The 23,519-nt window shown below is 41.4% G+C and overlaps 1 protein-coding gene across 1 annotated transcript; it reads right to left on the bottom strand.

The window, feature by feature from the left end:
• Positions 1–414: 414 nt before the first annotated feature.
• On the bottom strand, positions 415–23,490 carry SYPL1 (synaptophysin like 1). Its single transcript, XM_046669686.1, has 5 exons — positions 23,332–23,490; positions 9,198–9,319; positions 7,709–7,916; positions 3,269–3,454; positions 415–1,779 (listed from the first exon to the last, which is right to left on the bottom strand). The coding sequence occupies exons 1-5, from the start codon at positions 23,398–23,400 to the stop codon at positions 1,645–1,647; spliced, it is 720 nt and encodes a 239-aa protein (XP_046525642.1). The 5' UTR covers positions 23,401–23,490; the 3' UTR covers positions 415–1,644.
• Positions 23,491–23,519: the final 29 nt, after the last annotated feature.

Raw genomic sequence — 23,519 nt, forward strand, 5'->3', positions numbered from 1 at the left:
GGATAGAAACAGGGTCTCCAAAGCATGTTTTCTCTTTTATTCCTTGCCAAACATGCAAAAAAACTATTGTGATATTCTATTTCCGGCTTTGGAAATCCTCCCATTTTGAATTGCTTGTGCCTTTATGATGGTTTCTTTCCTTTTTTTGGTGAGGAAGACTGGCCCTGAGCTAACACCTTTCGCCAATCTTCCTCTTTTTGCTAGAGGAAGACTGCCCTTGAGCTAAGATCTCTGCCAATGTTCCTTTACTTTGTATGCCGGACGCCGCCACAGCATGGCTTACTGAGTGGTGTAGGGCCACACCCAGGATCCAAACCCATGAACCCCGGACTGCTGAAGTGGAGCACACTGAACTTAACCACTATGCCACTGGGGCGGTCTGAAGGTTTCTTTGTAATATAACGATCAGTGCACTTTTTCTTTTAACTTCTTTATTAACTTGGTTGCATAAAAGATATACATTCTCATATTGACAATTCTTGTCATGAACAAAAGCAACAAAATTAAGGTAATAACAAGATGCACTTCACATATAAGTAAAATGTGAAGAAGCCCTGTATTCAGAACACAGCCAGATGTGTGTACAAAGACAGTGCGCCCATAATACAACTCCTTAGGTTCCTGTTTACGATGCATAATTCCTAATCACCCAGAATAAACATTAAGAAACACGAAATCCACATCACATTTATTTCCACAATATCAATGCTAAACTCAAAATAGCAACTTCATTGAATCTAAATGTTAAGTGTTTCAAAAGTAAAAGGCAATCTTAATTTTGTTTTAACCCCATGAATAGGGTCTGCAAAAAGGGTGGATTACTTCACTCCACTTGCAAGGAGACTAGGTCTCAGCCTACACTTAAATAGCATAAGCAAGAAAGGACAGCAAACACACACCACTAAAGAGCCATGCCCACACATGTCAAACTTCTAGTTGAACCATGTGCTTTCTACTCAGACAGCAAGTCTACTGAACAACCAGCATAATGGATGCTTACACCTCATGCAACAGAATTACTAAATTAAAACCATACGTCTATTAGAAATTTCCAAACCCCACTCCCAAAACAATCTTAGTACACCTATGAAGTACTGTAGTTCATTTAGAAAAACAGAAATAAAACATACTCCCAGTCTTTGTGATTAAAAATTTTTCATAACATATAAACAATGTTCAGATATGAATTCTGAACTATGATTTATGTAATCAAGGAGTTCTTAAACAAAGACAGGTCTTAGGTCTATGAGCTATATACAAACTTCAGTAGTGTATATTCTAAGTAGAGATCTTCTTCCTATTATGACGTGACAACAGAACTCTTCTGAGACAACATATATGTTACGGCTTAAGGAGTAAACACTTTGGAAGGCAAACAACTTAGTGAAGAAATTTCTGTTCATTTAAAAATGTGTATTATCTCATAATAGGCCCCTGAATTTTCAAATTTACACGTGGGAATACATTTACATCTTAAATCTCTAGGAAAGGCACAGGTTTTATGTAAAAAAGCAGCAAAATTTTAAACCCACCAATTTATTGAAAAGGCCATTACTTTTATTAGAAACCAATAATGCTTCTCAAGATGTTGGCAACAGGTCATAGTAGAGCCCCGTATTTCATACAGTGTACTTTTCCCTTTCATTAGATCCCGGAAGGAGGGGGAACACCTCCTTGGCCATGGGAAGCAGAAGTATTTGATGGACTGTGTAAGCTGGTCTCCTTGTACACAAACCACGCATTTCCTCCCCAAAGTATCATATTCAGAAAGCCGAAGATCTGAGAAAGAGAAAAATAAACGTGAAAACCTAATATCTACTTAAAAATTCATATCCATCTTAGTTTTCCTTTAAATATTTAACATTTCAGGCAGTATACTATAACTTCATTTAAAGTTTGAACCAGATATACAGTGGAATAAAAAGGGCAACCTTTCCATTTCAATGCCAAATTTGGATACATAATGACTTATTCCCATTGAAATAAATCTAAATCTCCAAATCTTTAACATGTACTATCATGACTAAAACAAATCTTATTTTGCATGCTCATTATTACCAAAAAGATGAGGTTAAATTTGAGAACAGCAACCAAGCCCTCCTTTCACAACTTGTGCTTAGGCTGCAGTGCTCCGGTGGAGGAACAGCGGGGCCCCAGGCCTCCTTCTCCGAGGGCTCTGCTCTCTCCCATCTGAAGGGCTGGGAACCGCCTTTGTGGATCCTTCCCTGTTTCCCCGTTTCAGCCCACCACCAGCTCCCCACTCCAACAGCTGCAGCCAGAAGAGAAAGCAGTCACAGAGCCACTTTACTTCACACCCCTATTAGTCAAGCTAAAAGAAGCCAGTCTTCCCAGCACAACTCTGACAAGACGAAGGCCTCAGAGGTGAACAGGCTGAAGCTGCCCCACTTCACAGCTTCTGCAGACACGAACAGTGACTCAGGACACAGGCGTGGGGTAGAGGCCCGAGTCCCATCATCTTACCGAAGGCCAGGGCTTTATAGCTCTGTGTGTATTTGCATAGAAAACAACATTTCTGAACCTGCGCATTTCTGATCACTGTCAATATAAACGCCAGCAACAGACTTTTAAATTACAAGTTATGAAACAAACATTTGGCCAAATTGCTTTATAAGGCACTGCTGACTTCACCCACTGGAAAAACATTTTCTTGAATAGACACGAGACCTCTCTAAATATAATATACTCAGTATATCAATGATATATTTAATAATACATCTATCCTATATCACATATAAATTATCTAGACAAACATGTTAGATTATGTGAGAAGCCCTAAGTGTATCACTTGCATAGATTCAGAGAAAGTCAGGTCAGACAATAGGCTCTAAAGTCAGATTTGGTTCACACCGGGGTCTCCCCCTTACTGGCTGCGTCACCTCGGGCAAATGAACACACCAGCTAGTGCGTCCCAGTTGTGAGACGAAGACAACACCACCTCCCACATCCTCTAGGATTGCTGAATAACTTAAAACGACATGAGCGTATTGCCTAGTCAGTTTTAATGAAAAGAAAGACTCAATCGTGATCGTGTTCTAACCTGTTTATGAGTAATAATTTCCTTAACAAACGTTTCTTCACTGTTATAAAGGTAAAGGCTAGACGATAAAACTAGGATTCTGACAGCTTAGTAGAAAGAAAAATCAATTTATTCATCAAAAGACTTATTAAAAGCTATTGTTTCTTTAAATTACTGGTAAGGTTTTTCTAATCGGTAAAATAAAATATTTTATAAATACTGCATACATACCACAGATACATTTAGGGATCCCATACTAGTCACAGAGCCAAAATGACACGTCACTCTTTGATTACAAGGTCCAAGTTCTCGGACAATATTGGGACCGGTAGCTATTTTAATATCTGTAAGAGCTTTCGCCCAGGCTGAAGTGCTCACCAACCACAAAAAAGTGGCAACAAGAGTAACGACAAAGTCCTACAACAAAAATAAGAATGAGTTAGCAATGAACAGTCAATTTAAAAGTATTAAATTGCAAAGCCATGATGAAAAATCTGAGATCACATTGAAGCTATGGCACTGAGAAATGGCCCTCATGATATACTTTCTAAAAAAGGCCACCGTCAACACAGTATACGTTGCTGTTTATTATCATCAGCCCAGGGCCTGGGCCATGGCAGTGAAGAGTCATCTCCTTACGAGTCTAAGATGTTACCTAGAAATCAAAGCCTGATGCAGCCCTCACCACAATCCTACACAGGCCACTGACGCCCCAGGATCGTGCCTTAGACCCTTGTCACCTAATTGTACCCCCACATAATCTGTTCAATCCCCCCACTCCCCAACGGCAGCTCTTCTTCTAGCTCACTCCTTCTGCTGCCCCAGCCCCAAAATCCTGTGAACCCATCAGGACCTACGTCTGATGTCAGCACATTTCTACCGTCAGCCTCACTCATGCTCTCACGTCCCTCCTTAACTAATTTACAGTCTCAGGTCCTTCATTATGCTGCCCTGCATATACCCTCAACTACCCCGCCACTCTCCTGCTTTCTACACTCTTCTGGCAAAACTGTAACTTTAGGTAAATCTAATTCTCCACGATATAGATAAGGAAATGATGAAAAGCACATATCCAGGATGACTCGTCTCTTTTTAAATTTATGACCATGAAATTTTAAGAATGCTCATTATATTAAGTTAAAAGGACAAAAAAAAAATCTCTCTTAAGACACCTTATCACTAGTAATTTTCTACTAAATTCTTTGCTACTTATTACATTTCCAAGAATAGGACTGAAGGTTTTTTTTTTTCCTGAGGAAGATTCACCCTAAGCTAACATCTGTGCCAATCTTCCTCTATTTTTTATGTGGGTTGCCACCACAGCATGGCTGTTGATGAGTGGTATAGGTCTGTGCTTGGGAACTGAACCCAGGCCACCAAAGCAGAGTGTGAACTTAACCACTAGGCCACAGGGCTGGCTAGTAGGACTGAAGTTTTTAATATTTTGATACCTTTTTATTGAACTAATAAGATGAAGAGAGAAAAAAACATTTATTCTCCCTACTCAATCTATTCTGCCGGGGAACTAAAATTTTGTCAACTAGTATTGGTTACAAAGATCTAAACAACACTTTTTAAAAATACACATTTGCATAATATAAAGTATAAGTCCCACCTTGTGTGGTCTTCCTTTAAATTAATGACCAAAGTGGGAATAATGTAAACATCTGTATCTTTTAATATTACATATTCTGAGCATTTGGGTACATCCAAAGCTGAGTTCTTACACACCTGCAGCAAAATCTCTCCAAGCTCAGAAATGGGTTTTGGAGCTCATCACAGAAGTGTTTTGTCTCTTGAATAAATGTGATTAGCTTTTAATTATTTTTGCCAACCAGCTTTGAGTCATTTATTTAGGATAAACATCAGTGACCACTTAGGAGACACAGAAGCTATGCTGTATATACCTTGACCACCTGGTCAAGATGGCAATGAATAAATGCCTCGTGATTAGAGAAGCCAAAACAGTTACTAATTTTACAAACACAGAGGTATGTGCATTTTGCACTTGAGCTCTCCACTGCTAGTGGTCCCCTTAAAAACAACGTAGATCAAAGAGAAAAGGACAGAAACATTAGAGCCTACATTTTCGGCAGTGTAGGAGGACTCTCTTCTTGCTGCTGTACTCTGTTATACTTTCAGCTGCAGGTAGACATTTTCTAAACACCTGCTAGAAATCCAATGCCTTTTGGAGAACTGATAAATAGTATGAGGTTACCACATGTTAAACAAGTTCCCTCTGGGCCAAGTTCAGAGCTTTGAGCAATATACATCAAATTCACTTAATTTTCAGGTTTCTTCCTTCCAATTCCTTATTTAAAAAACACACTTGTTCTCATTATGCTCTTTAAATCTACTTTGCTGGCTTAAGGCATGACATTCTTATATTTCGAAAGTAGGTACTTTTCTGAAAATAACGCCCAAGTAACCCTAGGGTAAGAGGAGGTGGGGACATGTGGGCTCTCCTGCAGATGTCCTGTCCTACTCGGGACTCTAATTAAGCTGCCATCTATGTGAACAGGTGCCACCCGGAGTTCTGCAAAGCACAACCTGCAGCCGCCTGGGCAGTGCTGATCCTACCGAGAAGTTAGAGCACGATTCACAACAGATTCTCAGGATTCGGGATGCCCTATCTTTGGCTGGCTTTGATTTATGATATTCCTGATTCTCCACATGACCCAGAACTCTTAAACTCCTACTACTTAACACAAAGAAGTGCTGTATTTACTTAAAAAGGGAACTAAACTTGATTTAAAATGTCACAATTGAAATACTCCTAGAAGTATCTTAGCAGATAATTGAGAACTTTGCTAAAAACATACCCTCATTAACAGTACTTAAAAAAAAGTGTCATATTTGACTATATTTAAAAATTTGAGTATCTCAAGAAAATTTTATTTTACATTTATATGGTTCAATTAAAAGTAGAATTCAAAATTTAATTTGAAGTTGGACAAAATTTAATTTGAAGCAGACAAGAACATCCATTAGATAAACGAAAAGAAATCACTTAAGGAACTAATTCTGGATTCTCTCTCTATGACCACTAATTGATCACTCTGAGGTGGAAAATTACTTTTGACTTTCTGAATGATGCAACTAGGTCAGTTTCATTAGACAGAAAAACCCTCAACAAAAATAGATTTGAATGCTGCTTTTAAAAACGTGGTATTTCTAAAGCTTACTAAACAAAATATGAGAAATAAAAGGCTCATTGCTAGATTTAACTTAAAAATTTGTTGGGATAATGACAAAATGGCGAGAAACGTTTTCATGTAGAATTTAAATTACAAAGAATTTTAACAAAATATAATTATTGATCATCACAGTTCTTTTTAAAATAAGGTTTGAAAAGTCTGCAGAAGTTGTCGATTCCTAGTATGTAATTTCTGTTGAGCAGGCCTTGCAAATTAAAGTACTTGATCTCTATCTTTTTCAAGGGCACCTAATAACCAAGAAATATTTTATGAAAACATCTGGTTTAAGGATTTCTTCTCAGATATAAGAAATGGAATAAATACGAATGATAAAAGGTTGTTTTATTCCTTACTTACCATTTGTATTCTTATGATCCAGGCAGCAAAAATTTAAAAAAAAAGTAAATAATTGAAACTTGTTACTGTATTTAATAATTTCTTCATACTCAAATAGCCTTCCTTTTAATGTAACTTCACAAATAATTAGCAGACACCAGTGTTTTCTCATAGATATAAATGACCAGCATCACAAAAACACCTGTTCTCCCTTCAAGTCAGTAACACTAATACTCACTTTGCAGTTATTCTTTTGGAGTGGATGACCAGCTTAAAACCACGGCTTATCTCTGCACTTGTCACAAATAATCCAGGCCAGATTCTTCCAGTTAAATCTCAGAGATTATTTTTATTCCTAGCTCAGTAGACTCTGAAGCCAAGAAAGGTGTCAGAACTTCCAACCCAAACCCTTTGTTGCCATCTCAAAGACAGAACATTAGCTCATGAATGCCACTGCTGCTGAATGTAAGAATTATCTAAATCAAATTTTAAGTTAAGGAATCTGGGAACATAGCCCAGGAGTCAGCAAACTTTTCCTGCAAGGGCCAGACAGTACATAGTTTTGATCTCTGTCACAACTACTTAACTTTGCCACTGTAGCATGAAAGCTACGAAAAAGCTATCAAAAAAAACCCAAAGCAATTAAAACAGAACAACAGCATGTCAGACTGGCGTGCGGCCGTAGTCTGTAACCCCTGATAGGGACTATGAAGCTGCAGGGGCAGAAAGGGGATCTCTGAGAAAGGGGACCAGGTCAGAAGCAGGAACACAGGTCTGGACTACTAGAACGGCAGCCACTCGTCAAATTCAACGCAGTAATTTCTCTGCTACTTGCAACCTAATGTGCTCTATGACATATTCGAGCTCTTTCCAGGTTAAAATAGAGTTAGAAACCAACCAACGAACCTCTGGACTCCCTGGAGAACACAGAAAGCGGCGCAAACAGGCTAAAAGAACTGGTTAAACATGACGAGGGGAGAAAGCCCAACCTCAGAGTAAACACAGGGCAAAATACGCTGAACTGGCTCACGCCAAGGCTTTTTATTTCCAGTGTGAGAAAATCTGTTTTTAACTTCAAATGTAACATACACTTCTCCCATACAAAGCACTTTTGTCCAGAAAGCGAGTGGCTGCTTACCGTCATGGTGAGCTTCCGGCTGTCGCGATACAGGCTCGTGTAGCCGAGGTAGAGCAGGAGCGCGGCCATGCAGTAGAGGAAGACGAAGACGGCGAAGGTGACGTAGAACTGCGCCGAGGAGGAGTAGTCCCCGATGAGCACGTGGTCTCTCCACTCCACATCACACACATTCACCCCCGGGGGGGCCTGGAACGCCGCCTGATTCAACCTAGTTGAAAAGGCTCAGGTCAGTTTAGGAACCACTTAGACTCTTCCAACAGAGATGGAAAGACATGGGCAGAATATTGAAAATGCCATTTCAAAAAATACTCCCCAAATATATTATAAACACTTTCCTTTTGAGAAAAAAAGGGGAAAATTCAAATATTTAAGTAAATTAAAATTTCTGTGAGAAATGTACATTAATTATAAATTATACCTGGTAATTGGTCTATGATAGACTGAATATAGACTGAATTAAACACTTCCCCATCCAGATACTCTCTTCCTGCAATAAAAACTTAGCAGATTAAGAGGGCTGATACGAAAAGTTCACAATTTGAGACACGATATTCCCGTCTAGGAGGCCAGGTCCACGCCACCAGCACGAGGAGAGCCAATTATAATGACTCCCATTTTAACCCTGGATTAATTAGCTGTTAACTTCACACCGTCTTTAATTTTCCCCATCTGTAAATGGCAAAAGCACTTACCACTAGCGATGCTGTGCAACTTTGGAAGAGAAGGGGTGGGAGACGGAGAGGCAAGGACTAATTACTGAGCACTTGCTATCTGACATATCTTTGAGATTCTACTTAATCATCAAAACAGCCTGAACAGGTACTATTTCCAATTTATTGGACAGAAAAATTGAGTCCTAGAGAGGTCAAAGTAGTAAGCGGAAAAAGATTCACACCCTGGCTTCAACACAGGACATTCAATAAACTTTTCAATGACTCCTGAAGTCAAACAGATGAATTCACAAACAAAATATTCATTTCAGTTTGAGAGTAAGAAAATAAGTTTTATGTTAGTGAAAGAAACACATGAACACTTCACTTTATATAAATACACGTCTTAAAATTATATAAACAACACTATTATTTAGCAACTGCAAATACAAAAGAAATTTGGATTTTTCATAAGCCGTACTTGCTTACACATCACGGTTTCTCACACTAGGGGGATGGAGCAGTCTCTGTTTTGTTTTGTTGTTAAATTTCCAATCCACTGTGGGATGACAGAATAAGAATGTCATGGCCATGTCACAGAAAAGCATTTCAATGCTTACTTTCATTTTCTGCAGTTATTTCATCACAGACGAGGAAGGCAGCTTGCAGACAGCACTGCTCTATGCACCACAGTCTGAGTAGCACTGGTCAGTACTTACCAATGAGCATGCAACTTAAAATTTCCTACCCCCTAAGATCAATAAATTGCTGGAAAGCTGAATGAGTCAATATAAAAGTAAAAAGAGTTGTTAAACCATAAAAACAAACAAATAACTCACCTGAATGGATAACCAAAAGCGGCTGTAATAGTTCTATTTTCAGGATTTTTAGGACAAGACACTTGAATTTCCGTTTTGCCCTTAAAACCTCCACAGGTGGCGAAAGCAAAGATAGAAGCAATCTACACAAAGTGAGAACAAAAAAAAAAAAAAAGAAAGAAAAAGGAAGAAGCATTACTGGGCCCAAAACATGGGTCATTAAAACCTTAAATATACTGATTACTAAAAATCGGCTAACATTCTAGGAATCCTTAATTACAAATTAGACCTAAGTGCTGAAAAACATTTAAAACTTTATTTGCGACTCTCAACAAATGCAGTTTTATTCTCCACTGAGTACAATATAGAAATTAGTATACCAACCCATATAACAATTCATTTGCTCATACTCCAGTGTGTCTACTAAATATTAGTATGAAATTCAGAGGAAGTCTTATTTATTAGTATCAAAATTAAAAGGGGGAATGGGAGGTCTTTTTATTTGGAACCCAAGGGAAAGTGTAAAGCCAAGAGACTGTAAGCAAAGAGGAGACGCTATTTCAGGAGCTCGTGGGTATTTCCGGGTCTCAAAAAAGTAGTTGGAAATTTGTTTTCCTAATCATGCAAATGCTTAAATAACAAAATGGTGCTCTCTCAAGTGCTAACTACAACAGCAAAAAACTAGAAGAATCCTAAATAGTGAAAGAGAATCAAGTCAAATCAAATTAAATTCATACAATGGAACATTATGCAGTCAATAAAATGTTGGGGAATATCTAATGACATAGAAAAATGTTCATTACTCATAAAGTTTGTTTAAACAAAGCATTGTGCATGAGTCTACATTACATCTATGCATACGCACACAACAAAAACCTAGACTGGTTATGCATCAAAATTTTCAGTGGTCACCTCTGAACAGAAAGTAAAAGATAATTCTTTTATCTATTTGCATCTTCTAAATTTTCTACAAAATAAAACAAAAAGCCCGATACGGTATAGTGAGCACGAGCTCAATCCTGCAGCAAATGCTAATGGCTCTATTTAACACGTCTATGTGGAATCTGATCATTTCTTACAGCATGGCCACACCCTCATCTAAAGCACCACTACCTCTTGCCTGAATTACACGCTGACAGCCTTCTGAACTGACCCTCCTGCTGGCGTCTCTGCCCCTGCTTCAGTCTCAGGTCAGTATATCAGCCAGGGTGGCGGGTTTTTTTGAGGAAGATTAGCCCTGAGCTAACATCTGTGTCCAGCTTCCTCTATTTTGTATGTGGGACGCCTGCCACAGTGTGGCTTGATAAGCGGTGCGTAGGTCTGCCTGAAATCTGAACCGGCAAACCCCAGGCCACCAAAGCGGAGTAGGCAAACTTAATCGCTACGCCACCAGACTGGCCCCCAGGGTGATCTTTTAAAAATATAAGGCAGAAAACTTTATCATCTGCTCAAAACTCTCCAATGGCTTCCAAGTTCTCTCTGAATAAAAACCAAAGTTCATATGATGGTCTACAAGATCCTTTCCTCCCATGAGATTTCTGATCTCATGTTGCTACTTTTTCCCTTGCCAAGTCTCTTTACACAAAATGGTCTCCTTGCTATTCTGTAAAGACAAGGACAGGCTCCTCCTTCACAGCCCTTGTGCTGGCTCGCTCCTGGGCCTGGAATACACAGTTCACTTGCCACCTCACAATGCCCGCTCCAATCTGACCTTATCTGACCTTATCAGAGAGGGCTTTCCCCACCACACACTATTAAATGACAATGCCCCCCCGCCAAACTATCTATTCTCTTTACGCTCTGCGGTTTTTCCTCCATTGTAATAACCACTGCCTGACAGTACTTAGTTACTTGCTTGTATTCAAATGTAACCTCAAAGAGGGCAGGGACTTTGCTTTGCTCAAGGTCACCATACATCCAGCAAATGAATAAAATTTAGTGCAGGTCTGATATCAAAGCCTATACTGTTGAACACTGAATAATGCCTCCCATGGATTAATCCAGGGCCTTGAATCAGGCCATAATCAGGATCAAAAACGATCACGGGCTTTTGTTTCCATGAAGAAGAAACAGACGAAAGGGAGCTTGGTCACAGTGATGCAGACTGAGGTAATGTACGGCACACAGTGGGCAGTCTCTAGTTAAGAGTTACCAGGGGAAGGGAGAAGAATGGATGCCCTCTCCGCACCGATGTGCACCAACACACAGGCTGAAAACAGAAGGCCAGGAAGTGAGTCTCGGGCATATACACCCACATTTAGGACTAGGAAAAAGAAATGGGATACACAAATTGAACCAACGGAACAGAACAAGAGGCCAGAAACAGACTTGTGTGCAGACAAATCCTTTCTACGAGCGGGCACTGCGTATCACCAAGGAAAGGAGTGCAGGGGTTTAAAAGTGTCTGCTCTGCCGCTCCTCCCCTCAAGAGGCAGAGACCGGTTTCTCTCTCCCCTCAAGCACAGACTGGACACAGTAACTCGCTTCTAGTGAACAGAATACGGTGGAAAGAATGCAATGGCCTTCTGTCTTCCTTTCTTGCTCTCTTGAATCACTGCCCCCGGGGGAAAGCATGTCAGGAGGATACTATGCAACTTACAAGGGGACTCATGTGGGGAGGAACCGACGATTCCAACAACCGTGTGAGAGGCCTTGGAAGTGTCTCATCTGAGGCTGGCCAACAGCCACGTGAGGGAGCCGGAGGGCTTGAGATGACAGCAACCTCCGAGACCCTGAGCCGGAACCACTCAGCTAAGCTGCTCCCAGATTCCTGACCCACAGCAGCTGAGTTAATAAATGTCTTGTTTGAAGTGCTAAGCCTGGGGTAATTTGTTACGTAGCAATAGATAACTAACTCGAGGAATGACTGCTCAATAAATGGTCTGGATGCGCTAGAGACAAATGTAAAAAGTGAGTCTTTAAGATTTTTAAAGACAACATAAAAGAAAATCTGTGACCACAGAGAAGGGCACAAGTTCTTAAGATAAAAAAAGAAAAAGAAAAAGAAAAAAACCCCACTAACCATAAAAGATTACTAAACTCAAGTACAGAAAAATAATTTTTTAAAATCAAGTCAGCTTTTGAATGTAAAACAAGCTACAAACTAGGTGAAAATAACGTCACAAGAGATTAGTATCTACTACTATATAGATCTAAGGGAAATTCATGTGTACTACAGAACATATACAAGAATGTTCATAGTGATATTACAATATCAAAAACGGGGGGGAGTCAACAGGAAAATGAATAAAATATGGTAGTACATACTTACAATGAGACGTTACATAGCAATAAAGATATAGAAACTACAGTGACCCACGTCCACATGGACGAATCATGGAAATCTAATGTGAGTGGAAAGAAAGAGAGCTGCCTAAGACTACAGAGAGTATGACGCCATTCTTGTGAAAGCGGTTTCCTCGTCTAGCTCACTCCTGCCGATGTCTGGCTCCGGCCCTCACCATCTCTCACCGGGACTAGCCCAGCGACACTTCCTCTCATTCCCACCACCACCCGTCTTTCACAGTGTGGGCTCTGGAGCCGCAGCGTCCACTAAGGTAGCCACCAGCCACACGTGGATACTGAGCACTTTAAAAATGGCTAGTCTGAATGGAGATGGCTGTTAGTGTAAAATATACAATGGATTACAAACATCTAGTATAAAAAAAGAACGTAAAATATCTCATCAACAATTGTTTATACTGACTACTTGTTGAAATACTACTTTGGAAATAATGAGTTAAGTAAAATAAATTACTAAAATTAATTTCACCTGTTTCTTCTCATGTCTTTAGTGTGGCTAACACTTAAAATTACTCTGGGGGCCGGCCCGGTGGCGCAGCGGTTGAGTGCGCACGTTCTGCTTCAGCGGCCCGGGGTTCACCAGTTCAGATCCCAGGTGCAGACCTACGCACCACCTGTCAAGCTATACTGTGGCAGGCGACCCAAGTATAAAGTGGAGGAAGATGGGCACAGATGTTAGCTCAGGGCTAATCTTCCTCAAAAACAAAAAAAAAATTACTCTGTGGCTCACATTTGTAGCCGGCATCGTGCTTCTACCTAACAAAGCTATGTTGAGTGACGACGGCACATGCATGTGAAATAGAAATCTGGTCAAGTCACTCCTCTGTTTAAAGGGATTTCCCCAATGGCTTTCCAGACCTAAATTTAACAAAACAAAAAACAAACCTCAAACATCTTAAATTAGCCTAAGATGCACAGCTGGGAGAGCCTCACCTCTATCTTCCTGGGTTTCTGTTCGCTACCCTCCCTGCCGGGTACTGTGACTGTGACACTGTCCTACTTACTGCTCCTCAAGCTCGCCAGGGACTGAGGCCTTGGATGTCTATGTCCCCTCTGCCAGGAGCTGCCCCACCCCTGTGCCTGCCCGCTCCAAGCTCTCGCCATCCGTAAGGCCCTACCCAATTCTGCAGCGGACTGTTCTGCTTCCTGGGCTGCCAGACTTGGGGTCATTAACTCAACTACAGGCACACTTCTTGTGTATCTTGCCTTATAAAAAAACCCAAAAAACAAACAACAAAAACTAGCTTCCCAGTTAATACGAAAATGAGTAAAGCAACCGCAGACAGTGCTAGAGCTTGTTGCCTTCAGACCAAGGCCTCTCTTCCTGTGGCTGACTGCCGGCTCTGCACGCGTCTTATTCAGGATTTGCAGAGCCTGCCTAGCAGAAGGCCCAGCACAGAGCGAATCTCTCTCAATAACTGCTCAATTAAAGGGAAAAATCAATTCCCAATAATCTACAAATACAACCCTATTTCGAGTCTTACAAAACCATCATTTCAAAGGTGTCTTTTTGTTATGAGGATGAATAAATGTCACATTTGCGATTCTGGTCTTTACCTTACGGAAAAAAGGGACAAGGTATGCCCTTTTTACTAAATGTAAGCTATCCAACATCTCACCTGTTCCCATATTCCACTGCTATTTTGATTTAGATAGAAGTTATAGGGGCCAGCCTGGTGGCGCAGTGGTTAAGTGTGCATGTTCTGCTTTGGTGACCTGGGGTTTGTCGGTTCAGATCCCGGGTGTGGACATGGCACCACTTGGCAAGCCATGTTGTGGTAAGCGTCCCACATATAAAGTAGAGGAAGATGGGCATGGATGTTAGCTCAGGGCCAGTCTTCCTCAGCAAAAAGAGGAGGACTGGCAGCAGATGTGAGCTCAGGGCTAATCTTCCTCAAAAAAAAAAACCAAAAAAAAGGCAGTAGCTATATACTGGCAGCCCGTGGGTGAAACCTGGTCTGGAGATATTTGGATGGTCTTCTCAGTATTCATAACAAAGGGAATCTGCTGTCAATACTTCAATATCAGCATACTTCACATAAAAATTTGGATGTCCTGCTTTTCCTGAGTGGGTGTGGGGAAACTGATGCCACAGCAACCTCAGACCCACACTCCCATGCAGCAACAATCACAAGGAACTGAGCGACAGGTGACACAGACGGGGGCATGTGCTTTCCAGACTGCCTCCACGTTACTGTCTCAACAGCTAACCTCACGCATGTTGGTTACCAGTAACCAATGAATGGACTGTCTTCCCAAAAGCTTGTTTCACTCATTTACCTTGTGAGGGTGGTTCCTACGAGCACTTCGGTTTGTATCCTAGTCTAAAATGAGGAGTACTGCTATGCTGACCCATACATCCTTGCTGCTGGTGAAATTCATTTTCCCACCTCTCTCTCCCTCATGCAGAATGACTACACTGCTGACACGAAAGCCCATCTGTAGAGTAACTAGTAAGAATCCAGGGCCAGGATGACAGCAGGCTGCTTCTGGTCAAAAAGGTTCCATATTCATTACGAGACCTCAAGTTCCTGGAGAAACAGCTCCACTTATCTCTCGGCCCGCCAGACCCACGCCAGAGACAGGGCAGACGCCTTTCCAACTTCGAGAGCTGTACCTCTGACACTAATGTGACACCCGGGTCCTCTATGATACTCTCCTGTACAGACTGGAGCACTCAATTAACTGGTGTACAAGAAGATCCTTGAACTTCTCTTGAGATCTACTTTTAGACTTCAGCAAGGAATTAGAGCTTTATTGAAATTAATACACCACTGGAACCAGAGAGTCCTGTGTCAGTACAGTGTGCTGGGGACCCTGAAGGGAAGGGGGGTCTCATAACACGGACGGACGGGCAGCAGTACGTCCACCTCTTCTTTCACTGTCAGTGTTCACAGATGCAATGACAGTGTGCCTGGCTAAGTGAATTTATGGAATAAACGATTTAGTTTTAACTAAACGAACCATCACAAAATGGACTGGTGGTTTAAAAATGTCTTTATGGAAACTCTAGACAAATAATACAAAAACTCACGTCCAAAAGAGGAAACAGAAGCACTAACACCCGACATGAGCTATATTCGTTAGCCATATTGCAAGATAAAAATATTCTACTTAATCAGATCACATGAAGGTGGCAAAAAAAAAAAAGAATTAGAAATTATCAGGCGACTATCTAAAATAAGGATTTAAAAGTATGAACGAAATTCACCCTGAGTGTATAATATGCCTTAAGGTACTGACATAGCAAAATAACTGCAACTTAGATGCATATTAGGGCTCTGTGAATAAAATCTTACAGATAGGGATTCATGATAAAAAAAAGTTTGGCAACTCCTGGTATTTTCAAGGAGTTATTTATGCGACAGCCAGAGTCCCAGGCCAGGCTCTCAGTCTAAGACCCTGCTCAACTCACTGAGGGCTCTCCAGGGGAACGTGGCACTCATGTAATTTATGGGGTCTTCCACATGTGTTTAGACGCAGGGTCCTCACTGCTATTTGGCTTCATCAGTAATCTGATGTCATCTACTTATATTTCTTTTCATCCGAGGTTTATTCAGGAAAATTATATAATTGAAATCTTCAGAAATAGACTGAAAAGTACACTGCGTCTAAGTGTTTATGTGAAAAACCAAATGTATGCCATTTTACTGAATCAAATGATCAGTCAGTACTTCAATGCACTGTTACAGCACGTCTGCCTTTACATCAGTAAGATCTGACGCCGAGAGCCACAGCACGGACTTTTATGAGTCAAGGTCTGAAACACCTGCTAACGATATTCATTTTTTAAAATGGTTTGTTATTGATCCTGATATTTCAGTTTATTCCTACTGTGCACTGAGCAGTGAAGCCAGTCACAAAGTGTTTCAGTTTCCCTCTTCTACCATCTCCCTCTGCTTGTAAAGTACAAGCACAGAAAGTTCTAAATAGCCTGCCTAGTACAGTTCCATGAGCCTGAGGAATTTGGATCACGAGAAGTAAACTTGAGTTCCTGCTGAAATAAGAGCTAGAAGTTCCCTGCTAAGAATTATTATATGTTGAAAACATCTTTATGTCACCTTTATTCTTAACCAACCGTTAAGCTGAGTATGGAACTAGAAATCTTTGAGGAACCTAAATATATATACTTATTTTAAAATCATTTCAGACTGTTGTATTATTTTTACGTTTTTTGGGTGAACTGATGTCCTGATGGCTGGTCTGGTGGCTGTCTTGAAGTGAGTCTGTCACTTCATGGAAAACTGAAAGTACTTGTTGCCACTGATATAATTTGAGTTCAGTGAAAATTAGTTTTCTTCATGTGTTTTAGGGTATCTGACATAGGCTCAACTTGAGAGTTTGTTTCCCACTCTTTTCTATCCCTGCCTGGTGGCTTTATAGTCATCTCCCTCTCTAGTAGTTTCACGGTGATTTCTGCCTGGCCGTCCGAGTCCCCTAGCCCACAAACACCTCATCTCATGATGGACCGACCTCCAAACCACCAACATAGGAGACTATTCAAGTCAGCACCAATCCAGATGTTAAGCTGGCAGGCAGACGATGCAGGGCTTTGTTAGAAGGCTCTCTCTCTTTCCACCTCTTTAAGTACTCAGCTCTATGGACGTCATAAATCCAGACAATAGGTCGAAGCTTTTTTCCAGATTTATTTCCCAGATCAGGAAACATTCTTCCCCCCACCCTTATTTTCTGTTTCATTTCTGGTCCCCAACGATGTTTACCTTGTATTAGAAGAGCAATTCTCAATGTGTGGTCTGTGGAGTACCATATGAGGTAAAAAATATCTTCATAATATTACTAAGACGTCATGTGCCTTTTATTCTGGGTGGACACTTTCGCTGATTTGAGCCACAGCTCTGGTGGGTAACACTGCGGGGCTTTAGTAGGAATCAGCAATGGCATCAAACTGTTATTTCATTGCCATGCACTTGCAGTTAAAAAAATAAAAACAGTTTCACTTAAAACTGTCTTTGATGAAGTAGTAAAAATTATTTTTATTAAATGCTGACCTTTGAGTCTTCTTAATACTGTGTGATGAAACAGGATTTGCAAATAAAGACTTTTACTCCATACCAAAACACAATGGTTGTCTACAGGGAAAGCATTGAAACAATTGAGGTGTATGCTGAACTAGTAAATTTTTTCATAGAACATCTTTTTTTTTTAAGATTTTATTTTTTCCTTCTCCTCCCCAAAGCACCCCGGTACATAGTTGTATATTCTTCGTTGTGGGTCCTTCTAGTTGTGGCATGTGGGACGCTGCCTCAGTGTGGTTTGATGAGCAGTGCCATGTCTGCGCCCAGGATTCAAACCAACAAAACACTGGGCCGCCTGCAGCGCAGGGCGCGAACTTAACCACTCAGCCACGGGGCCAGCCCCCATAGAACATCATTTTTACTTGAAAGAATAAATAATAGACAAAATACAGTTTTCCAGACTTGGATATCTGGCAGATAATTTTCTTGAATAGGAACAAAGTTAAGGAAAATTGGCAGCATTTGTTGCCAGTGATGTAACTCAAGCTTTCAAGTGATTTATTATTGTTATTTTTAAACAAATAAATGTTTTTCTAATGTCTCAGCTTAAATTTCTAATATGGTAAATACCAATAGATACAACCCACACAAACAAAAGCTCTTTGGGGGCCCTCAATATTTAAGAGCGTAAAGGGGTTCTGAGACCCGTGTTTGAGAACCACTGTATTAGAGCATGGTTCTGTTACCTTAATTTTCTCTTTTATATTTTATCAGAGAATGCTATTTCCGTGCGGGGTGACTGTGTACGTGTGTGTAGGTTTTTGGTGCATTCTGAAAGCACTGAGGCCATATATGCTTTCTCTAGGAAAATTACATCTGATCTACCCGTGAGAGGCCTGACGACAGAAACTGAGAGGATTTCAGGGAGAAGAAACAGAGAGTAGAGGCATGGGGTGAGTCAGTAAGTCTAATAACAAACCTGAAGGGTTGAGAGTCCTGGGAGGCACAAAATAGTCTTTGAAATCTTTTTCCCCTTTCCACAGTAGGGGAAAAAAGTGAATGCAAATGACAGAATTAGGAGAAAGGTAAGTTTCCCAAGAAGTAGTCTATCACAGACTGACAGCCTAAAAATGTAAAAATTAAGCAAATGGATGAAACAAACATCACTCTATACATGCCCCACCCGCCACAACGCAAACAGCCTGTATTTTCTGGAGTGCTCCTCCGTGCCACATTATAAACCATAAGATTAGGATAAAACATGGTCCCTGTTTGCAAAAATCTTACAATCTACTTGGGATGACTAAACTTTAAGTATTTTATATAAACTTTTATGCATTTCTGACAGTTTGTTTAAAAAATTGACATATGTGATGCTCAAAGGGTTACAGGTTTTCTTATTGTTTTTCACACTAATTTTCTTGGATAATAATTTACTCCAAAGTAATGTTTTTAAAGGTTCTTTTGAATATACTCATTAATTATAAGTATAAAGTCAGAAAAAAACATTCAAACTTGTAAATGAATCTAGAAGACTCTACTTGTTTTTAAGATCTTATTATAAGCATGCATTTAACAAATAAGAAAGAAATTACTTCAGATACCTTAAGTTTTTGTTTTTTAAGCTTGAAATTTTGGGTAATATTTTCATTAATTTGTTAAAAGACCAATTGGACACAGAAAGGTAAGTTATCAAGATGACTAAGAACAGACAGTTAGAGGCATGGATGTAGTAATCACAATCATGGGGCCCCGGGCAAATTACTTAATTTCCCTCCGCCTTGCTAACATGGAGACAACAGCAGTAACATGGGACCTGGAGATGACAACTCCAGGCTGTCAGGATTAAATGAGAAATACAGGTAGAGCCCTAGCACATACATCACAGTCAATAAATGTTTCCTGTTAATACTAAGAATAAACTCGATCAGCAAATACAAAAACATTCAGAGATGGTTAATAATTCTAACATTCAACTTAAGTTAGTCTGAAATTCCTCACATACTCCCCAATCAGTATCCCTTCTACAATTTTATATGTGTGGCATTAGGAAAGCACATTACTTCGATTCACTAAGTGCTAAACATCTGCTCAGTGCCCACCCTATGCAAGACAGCAGCTAGAAAGTCCAAAAGGCAATGTTCGACATTAAAAGGAGATCAAATCACTTTAATGAAAAACTTTGATCTAAATAGCAGGGATAATTGACTATAAAGAAAGACCCAAATTAAAATTTACCAGAGAAATATTAAATACTTTAAAAAAAGCTGCTTAGATCAAATTAATCCTTGACTTTTACTTCCAGTGTTCAACTCCTACACATGGGACATCTATTCTTACCTAAGTTTCCTACTGTCACCTTCATAGGCTGCTCAAGGCAGGAAACACGGGGACAAATAAGTTTAAACATGTAGTAGAGAGCTCAGCGATCCTGAAGGACCAGGAGGCAAGCACGTCAGCCTACAGGGCTCCATGCGAGGCACTGTCGGGGTCTAGTCTTGCTTCTACGCGGCAGCTCAGAAGCTACTAAGAACTGTTCCAGCACATCGTCGCCACTCACACATTTCTGTACTAACTCAGTCGTTCTGACAGCCCTGGAACTATTGCTGTTCCCACATGAGGGCAACAAAAAGTCAACCTTTACCGAGTACGAATTACACAAAGAGAACTAGGGCAATGCCACTGCTAGGCACTATACCTCGGGCCCGGAGTAATTAAAAATAAATAAATAAATAAAAATAACATGGTGACTGCAGGTTAGAAGTAAAGTGCTTCTGCTTCGGTGGCTGTATCTTTATTCTGTCAATAAATATTTACTGGGCATCTTGCCTTCATGTCTGTAAGGCCTTCAGATTCGGAACCCCTTGAAGCTTACATGTTATTAGGGTATACCTTAGTCTAAGGTCTTCTAGAACCTTGCTAGAGATAAGCTGATGTGGGGAATTATTCTTTTAGTTACACAGATGGTAAGCAGGCTTTATCTGGATTTCGATTTGTTTGTTACCTTATTTACTGACTATATTTAGACCTCCATCACTGGCTATGAACGTGAACAATTCATTCAAAACACTTAAAAATTCCTCCTATGGGGCTTTCTCCTCCAGAACCTTGTTTTAGCATTTGCCCCCTCTCTGCCTCTGTTTTTAACCTCCAACAAGTCTCTTCACAAGTCTCTGCTCTACCACCCACAAACACATTCCGTCTTTCCAGCTTTGGGACGGCTACCACCAAAGCTTGGCCCTCTTCACAGTCAACTAGCAGTTTACTCTCACTGTCCACCTTCCTACCACCCCTCCATTCAGCTGACTACCACCTGGTTCCTGATTTCACTGAAACTGCTCTTACTAAAGCCACCAGGAGCCTCTTGATTACCAAAGCCAAGGGATGCATTTTAGTCCTTATCTTACTTAACCTCTCTATTGCACCGGATATTACTAAGCACGCTTCTTGAAATTCTCTAATAGCGATGCCAAGATGTTATTTCTCTCCATCTTCCTAAGCGTTCCTTCTCTCCTTTGCTGGCAGTTATCTGCTGAATCTCCAGCCCATACATGTCTTTTAAACTCTAGATCCATATATCTAACTGCCTATAGCATACTTCTACTTATATGATCTAAAGAGACCATTCAATACACCCAAAACCTTACTGATCTTCCACCGAAACACTGCAGCTTCTCCTTAGTGGTATCCTGGTGGAGGCACCACTACCAACTCAAGTCAGAAACGCGGCGGTCACCTTAGAGCCCTCCCTCTTCTCCACCCTCCAAGCATATTCTAATTTCTAAACCTCTCTTCTCTAATTCCACTTGAATTAATTTTAGGCCCTTATAATTTCTCAAGCAACAGGTCTCCCTTCCTTCATGTATGTCCTTTCCAATTCATTCTCTACATTGCTGACAAAATGAAAATTTCTAAAAGGCAAATCAAATTATATTAGCCACCTGTTTAAAACCCTTCAACGAGTGAGTCTCCACCTCATAGGGTCGGAATTCTGGGCTTAAATGGAAGCTATCCAATCACCAACCCAAAATTCTGTACCCTGCACATACGTATCTTCCTAAGGAAAGGAGCCAGCTCATCAAAGGTTAACCCCAGAAGGTTAAGAATCATTGGTTCATAGGATAAACTCCAAGCCATTCTGCAAGCCCTTCAAAATCTTTCAGAATCATCTCAAACCACACCCTCCCTCCCAGTATATGTTCCAGCCAACCCCAGCCACTTTAAGTCCTGAATTAGGGCATGCTGCTTCGACTTTTCACACCACTGAACAGAAGATCCCCTTTGCCTGGAAAGCCACTCCCCACCCACTTCCCAAGAGGGCAAGCACTCTTCCTTCAAGAGTTCCTCCGTCTAGGAAATTCTCTGACTTCTCCAGGCCGCTGGTTTCTCCTTCCTACTACAGTTTGCCTGTACCTTTATTATAGTATTTTTCATATGGCGTTTTCCTATTTGCTTTCATGTCTTTCTTTCTCAACAGATCTTGAGGAAATGACCATGTTTTATTCGTGTTTGTAGGCTGGCGCTTTGCACAGCCCCAGTATATAACACATACTCAAATATTTGTTGAATAAATATTCACTACACCATCAACAATGAAGAGTCTTTTCATAAAACGTTCTCCTGTGTAATAAGTTGTTCAAACTGAAAGTAGTACTTCCTTAAGAAGCTTAAAAAAGGGTATTTTTCAAAATATATCAGACCACTGATCACTAATAAACTTACCATTGTCTTAAAACATTAAGGAAAAAAGTTGTCTACTTTTTCAAAGATGGACAAATAATATAAGCACACACATAAACAACTGCCTCTTCACTGATTTAAGTGAAAATTGAAAATTTAATTATAATCCTCAACGAAATTCAAGCTAGGAGGTATAAGCCTTTTTCTCAACCTTTATATTTCATTAGCCTAGTGAAATGTGACGTTCCTCCTATAATTTAAAATTTTTATATACTCAAATAATAATGTTCTTTATATTTAAATCTGGACCTAGGCTGACAGAACCCTAAGTAAATACATCTACGTGTCTTTAAAGGAAACACTTGTGTGAAATCAGCACTACTACAGTTTTCAGAAAACCCCAAGTAAAACTCGGCAGGGAAAGGGCAAGAAACCTTGGGCGTGGGTAGGAAATCAGATCGAGTGCCCATCTGAGAATTTCAGTTTCTGTGCTACTTTAAAAAAACATCCTCGGCGGGGTCTTTCAAACAGGAAATCAGAAGTTCTGCCCCTTCACCACCTTGTCTCTAAAACACAGGGCTCAAGCGTTACGGATGTACATGTCGCTGGCTATCAAAACAACCTGCTGCACGCCAGGCAGGGGCCAGCTGCCCGCGAACCGCGAACACGGGCCCCCAAACCGGCCCCGGAACATGCACGAGGCGCCAAGGCCGGAGGAGATCTGCAGAACCCTGCAGGCGACAGATCGCGGCCAAGGTCGCAGGAATCAGTCTCTTTTATGTTAATGATTGAGCGTGCCCGGGGAAGGGACCACAAGCGGGCTGCGGGATGCCGCCGGGAACACACCCGCAGCCGAGTCCACGGCGACTCCCAGCACGTGTTTCGGGGGATCGCACCGACCAGATGCGTTTCGTGAAAAGACCGCGTCACCCCGCCCGCTCGCCCGCCGCCCTGACCCACGGGTTATTTTTACCCGGTTCTAACTCGGGGCCAAGCGGAGCGGCGCAGGAGGCGCGGAGGGCTCGGGGCCGCCCGGGGCCGTCCGGCCGGCGGGCGGGGAAGGGAGCGCGGCCCGGGCCGGCCGCCGGTTTCGGTTGGACCGCGGCAGGAAGTCCCTTTCCCGGCGCGCAGAGAACCGCGCGGGCCCGCCGCCCGCCACCCCCCGCCCCGCCGGGCCTCCTCGCCGCCGCACTCACCCACTCCAGGACCTTGATGAAGCCGAGCGGCTCCTTGAGCGGGCTCAGGTTGAGCTGGAAGGAGGACATCCTCTGAAGGAAGGAGGGAGAGAGTCAGCGCGGAGGGCCGAGGAGGCGGGGGACCGACGCGGCCGGCGCCCGGGCGAGGAAGGGCGGAGAGCAGGCGGCGGGCGGGGCGGCGGTTGGGC

Source organism: Equus quagga, chromosome 8, assembly GCF_021613505.1.
Source record: "Equus quagga isolate Etosha38 chromosome 8, UCLA_HA_Equagga_1.0, whole genome shotgun sequence".
NCBI lineage: Eukaryota > Metazoa > Chordata > Mammalia > Perissodactyla > Equidae > Equus > Equus quagga.

Excerpts from the sequence above, each read along its gene's own strand:
- SYPL1 (XM_046669686.1), bottom strand. The coding sequence starts at position 23,400 with ATGTCCTCCTTCCAGCTCAACCTGAGCCCGCTCAAGGAGCCGCTCGGC. Across the intron at positions 9,320-23,331 it reads TCATCAAGGTCCTGGAGTGG|ATTGCTTCTATCTTTGCTTT; the intron begins GTGAGTGCGGCG and ends CACTTTGTGTAG. Across the intron at positions 1,780-3,268 it reads GATCCCTAAATGTATCTGTG|ATCTTCGGCTTTCTGAATAT; the intron begins GTATGTATGCAG and ends TCTCTTTCTCAG.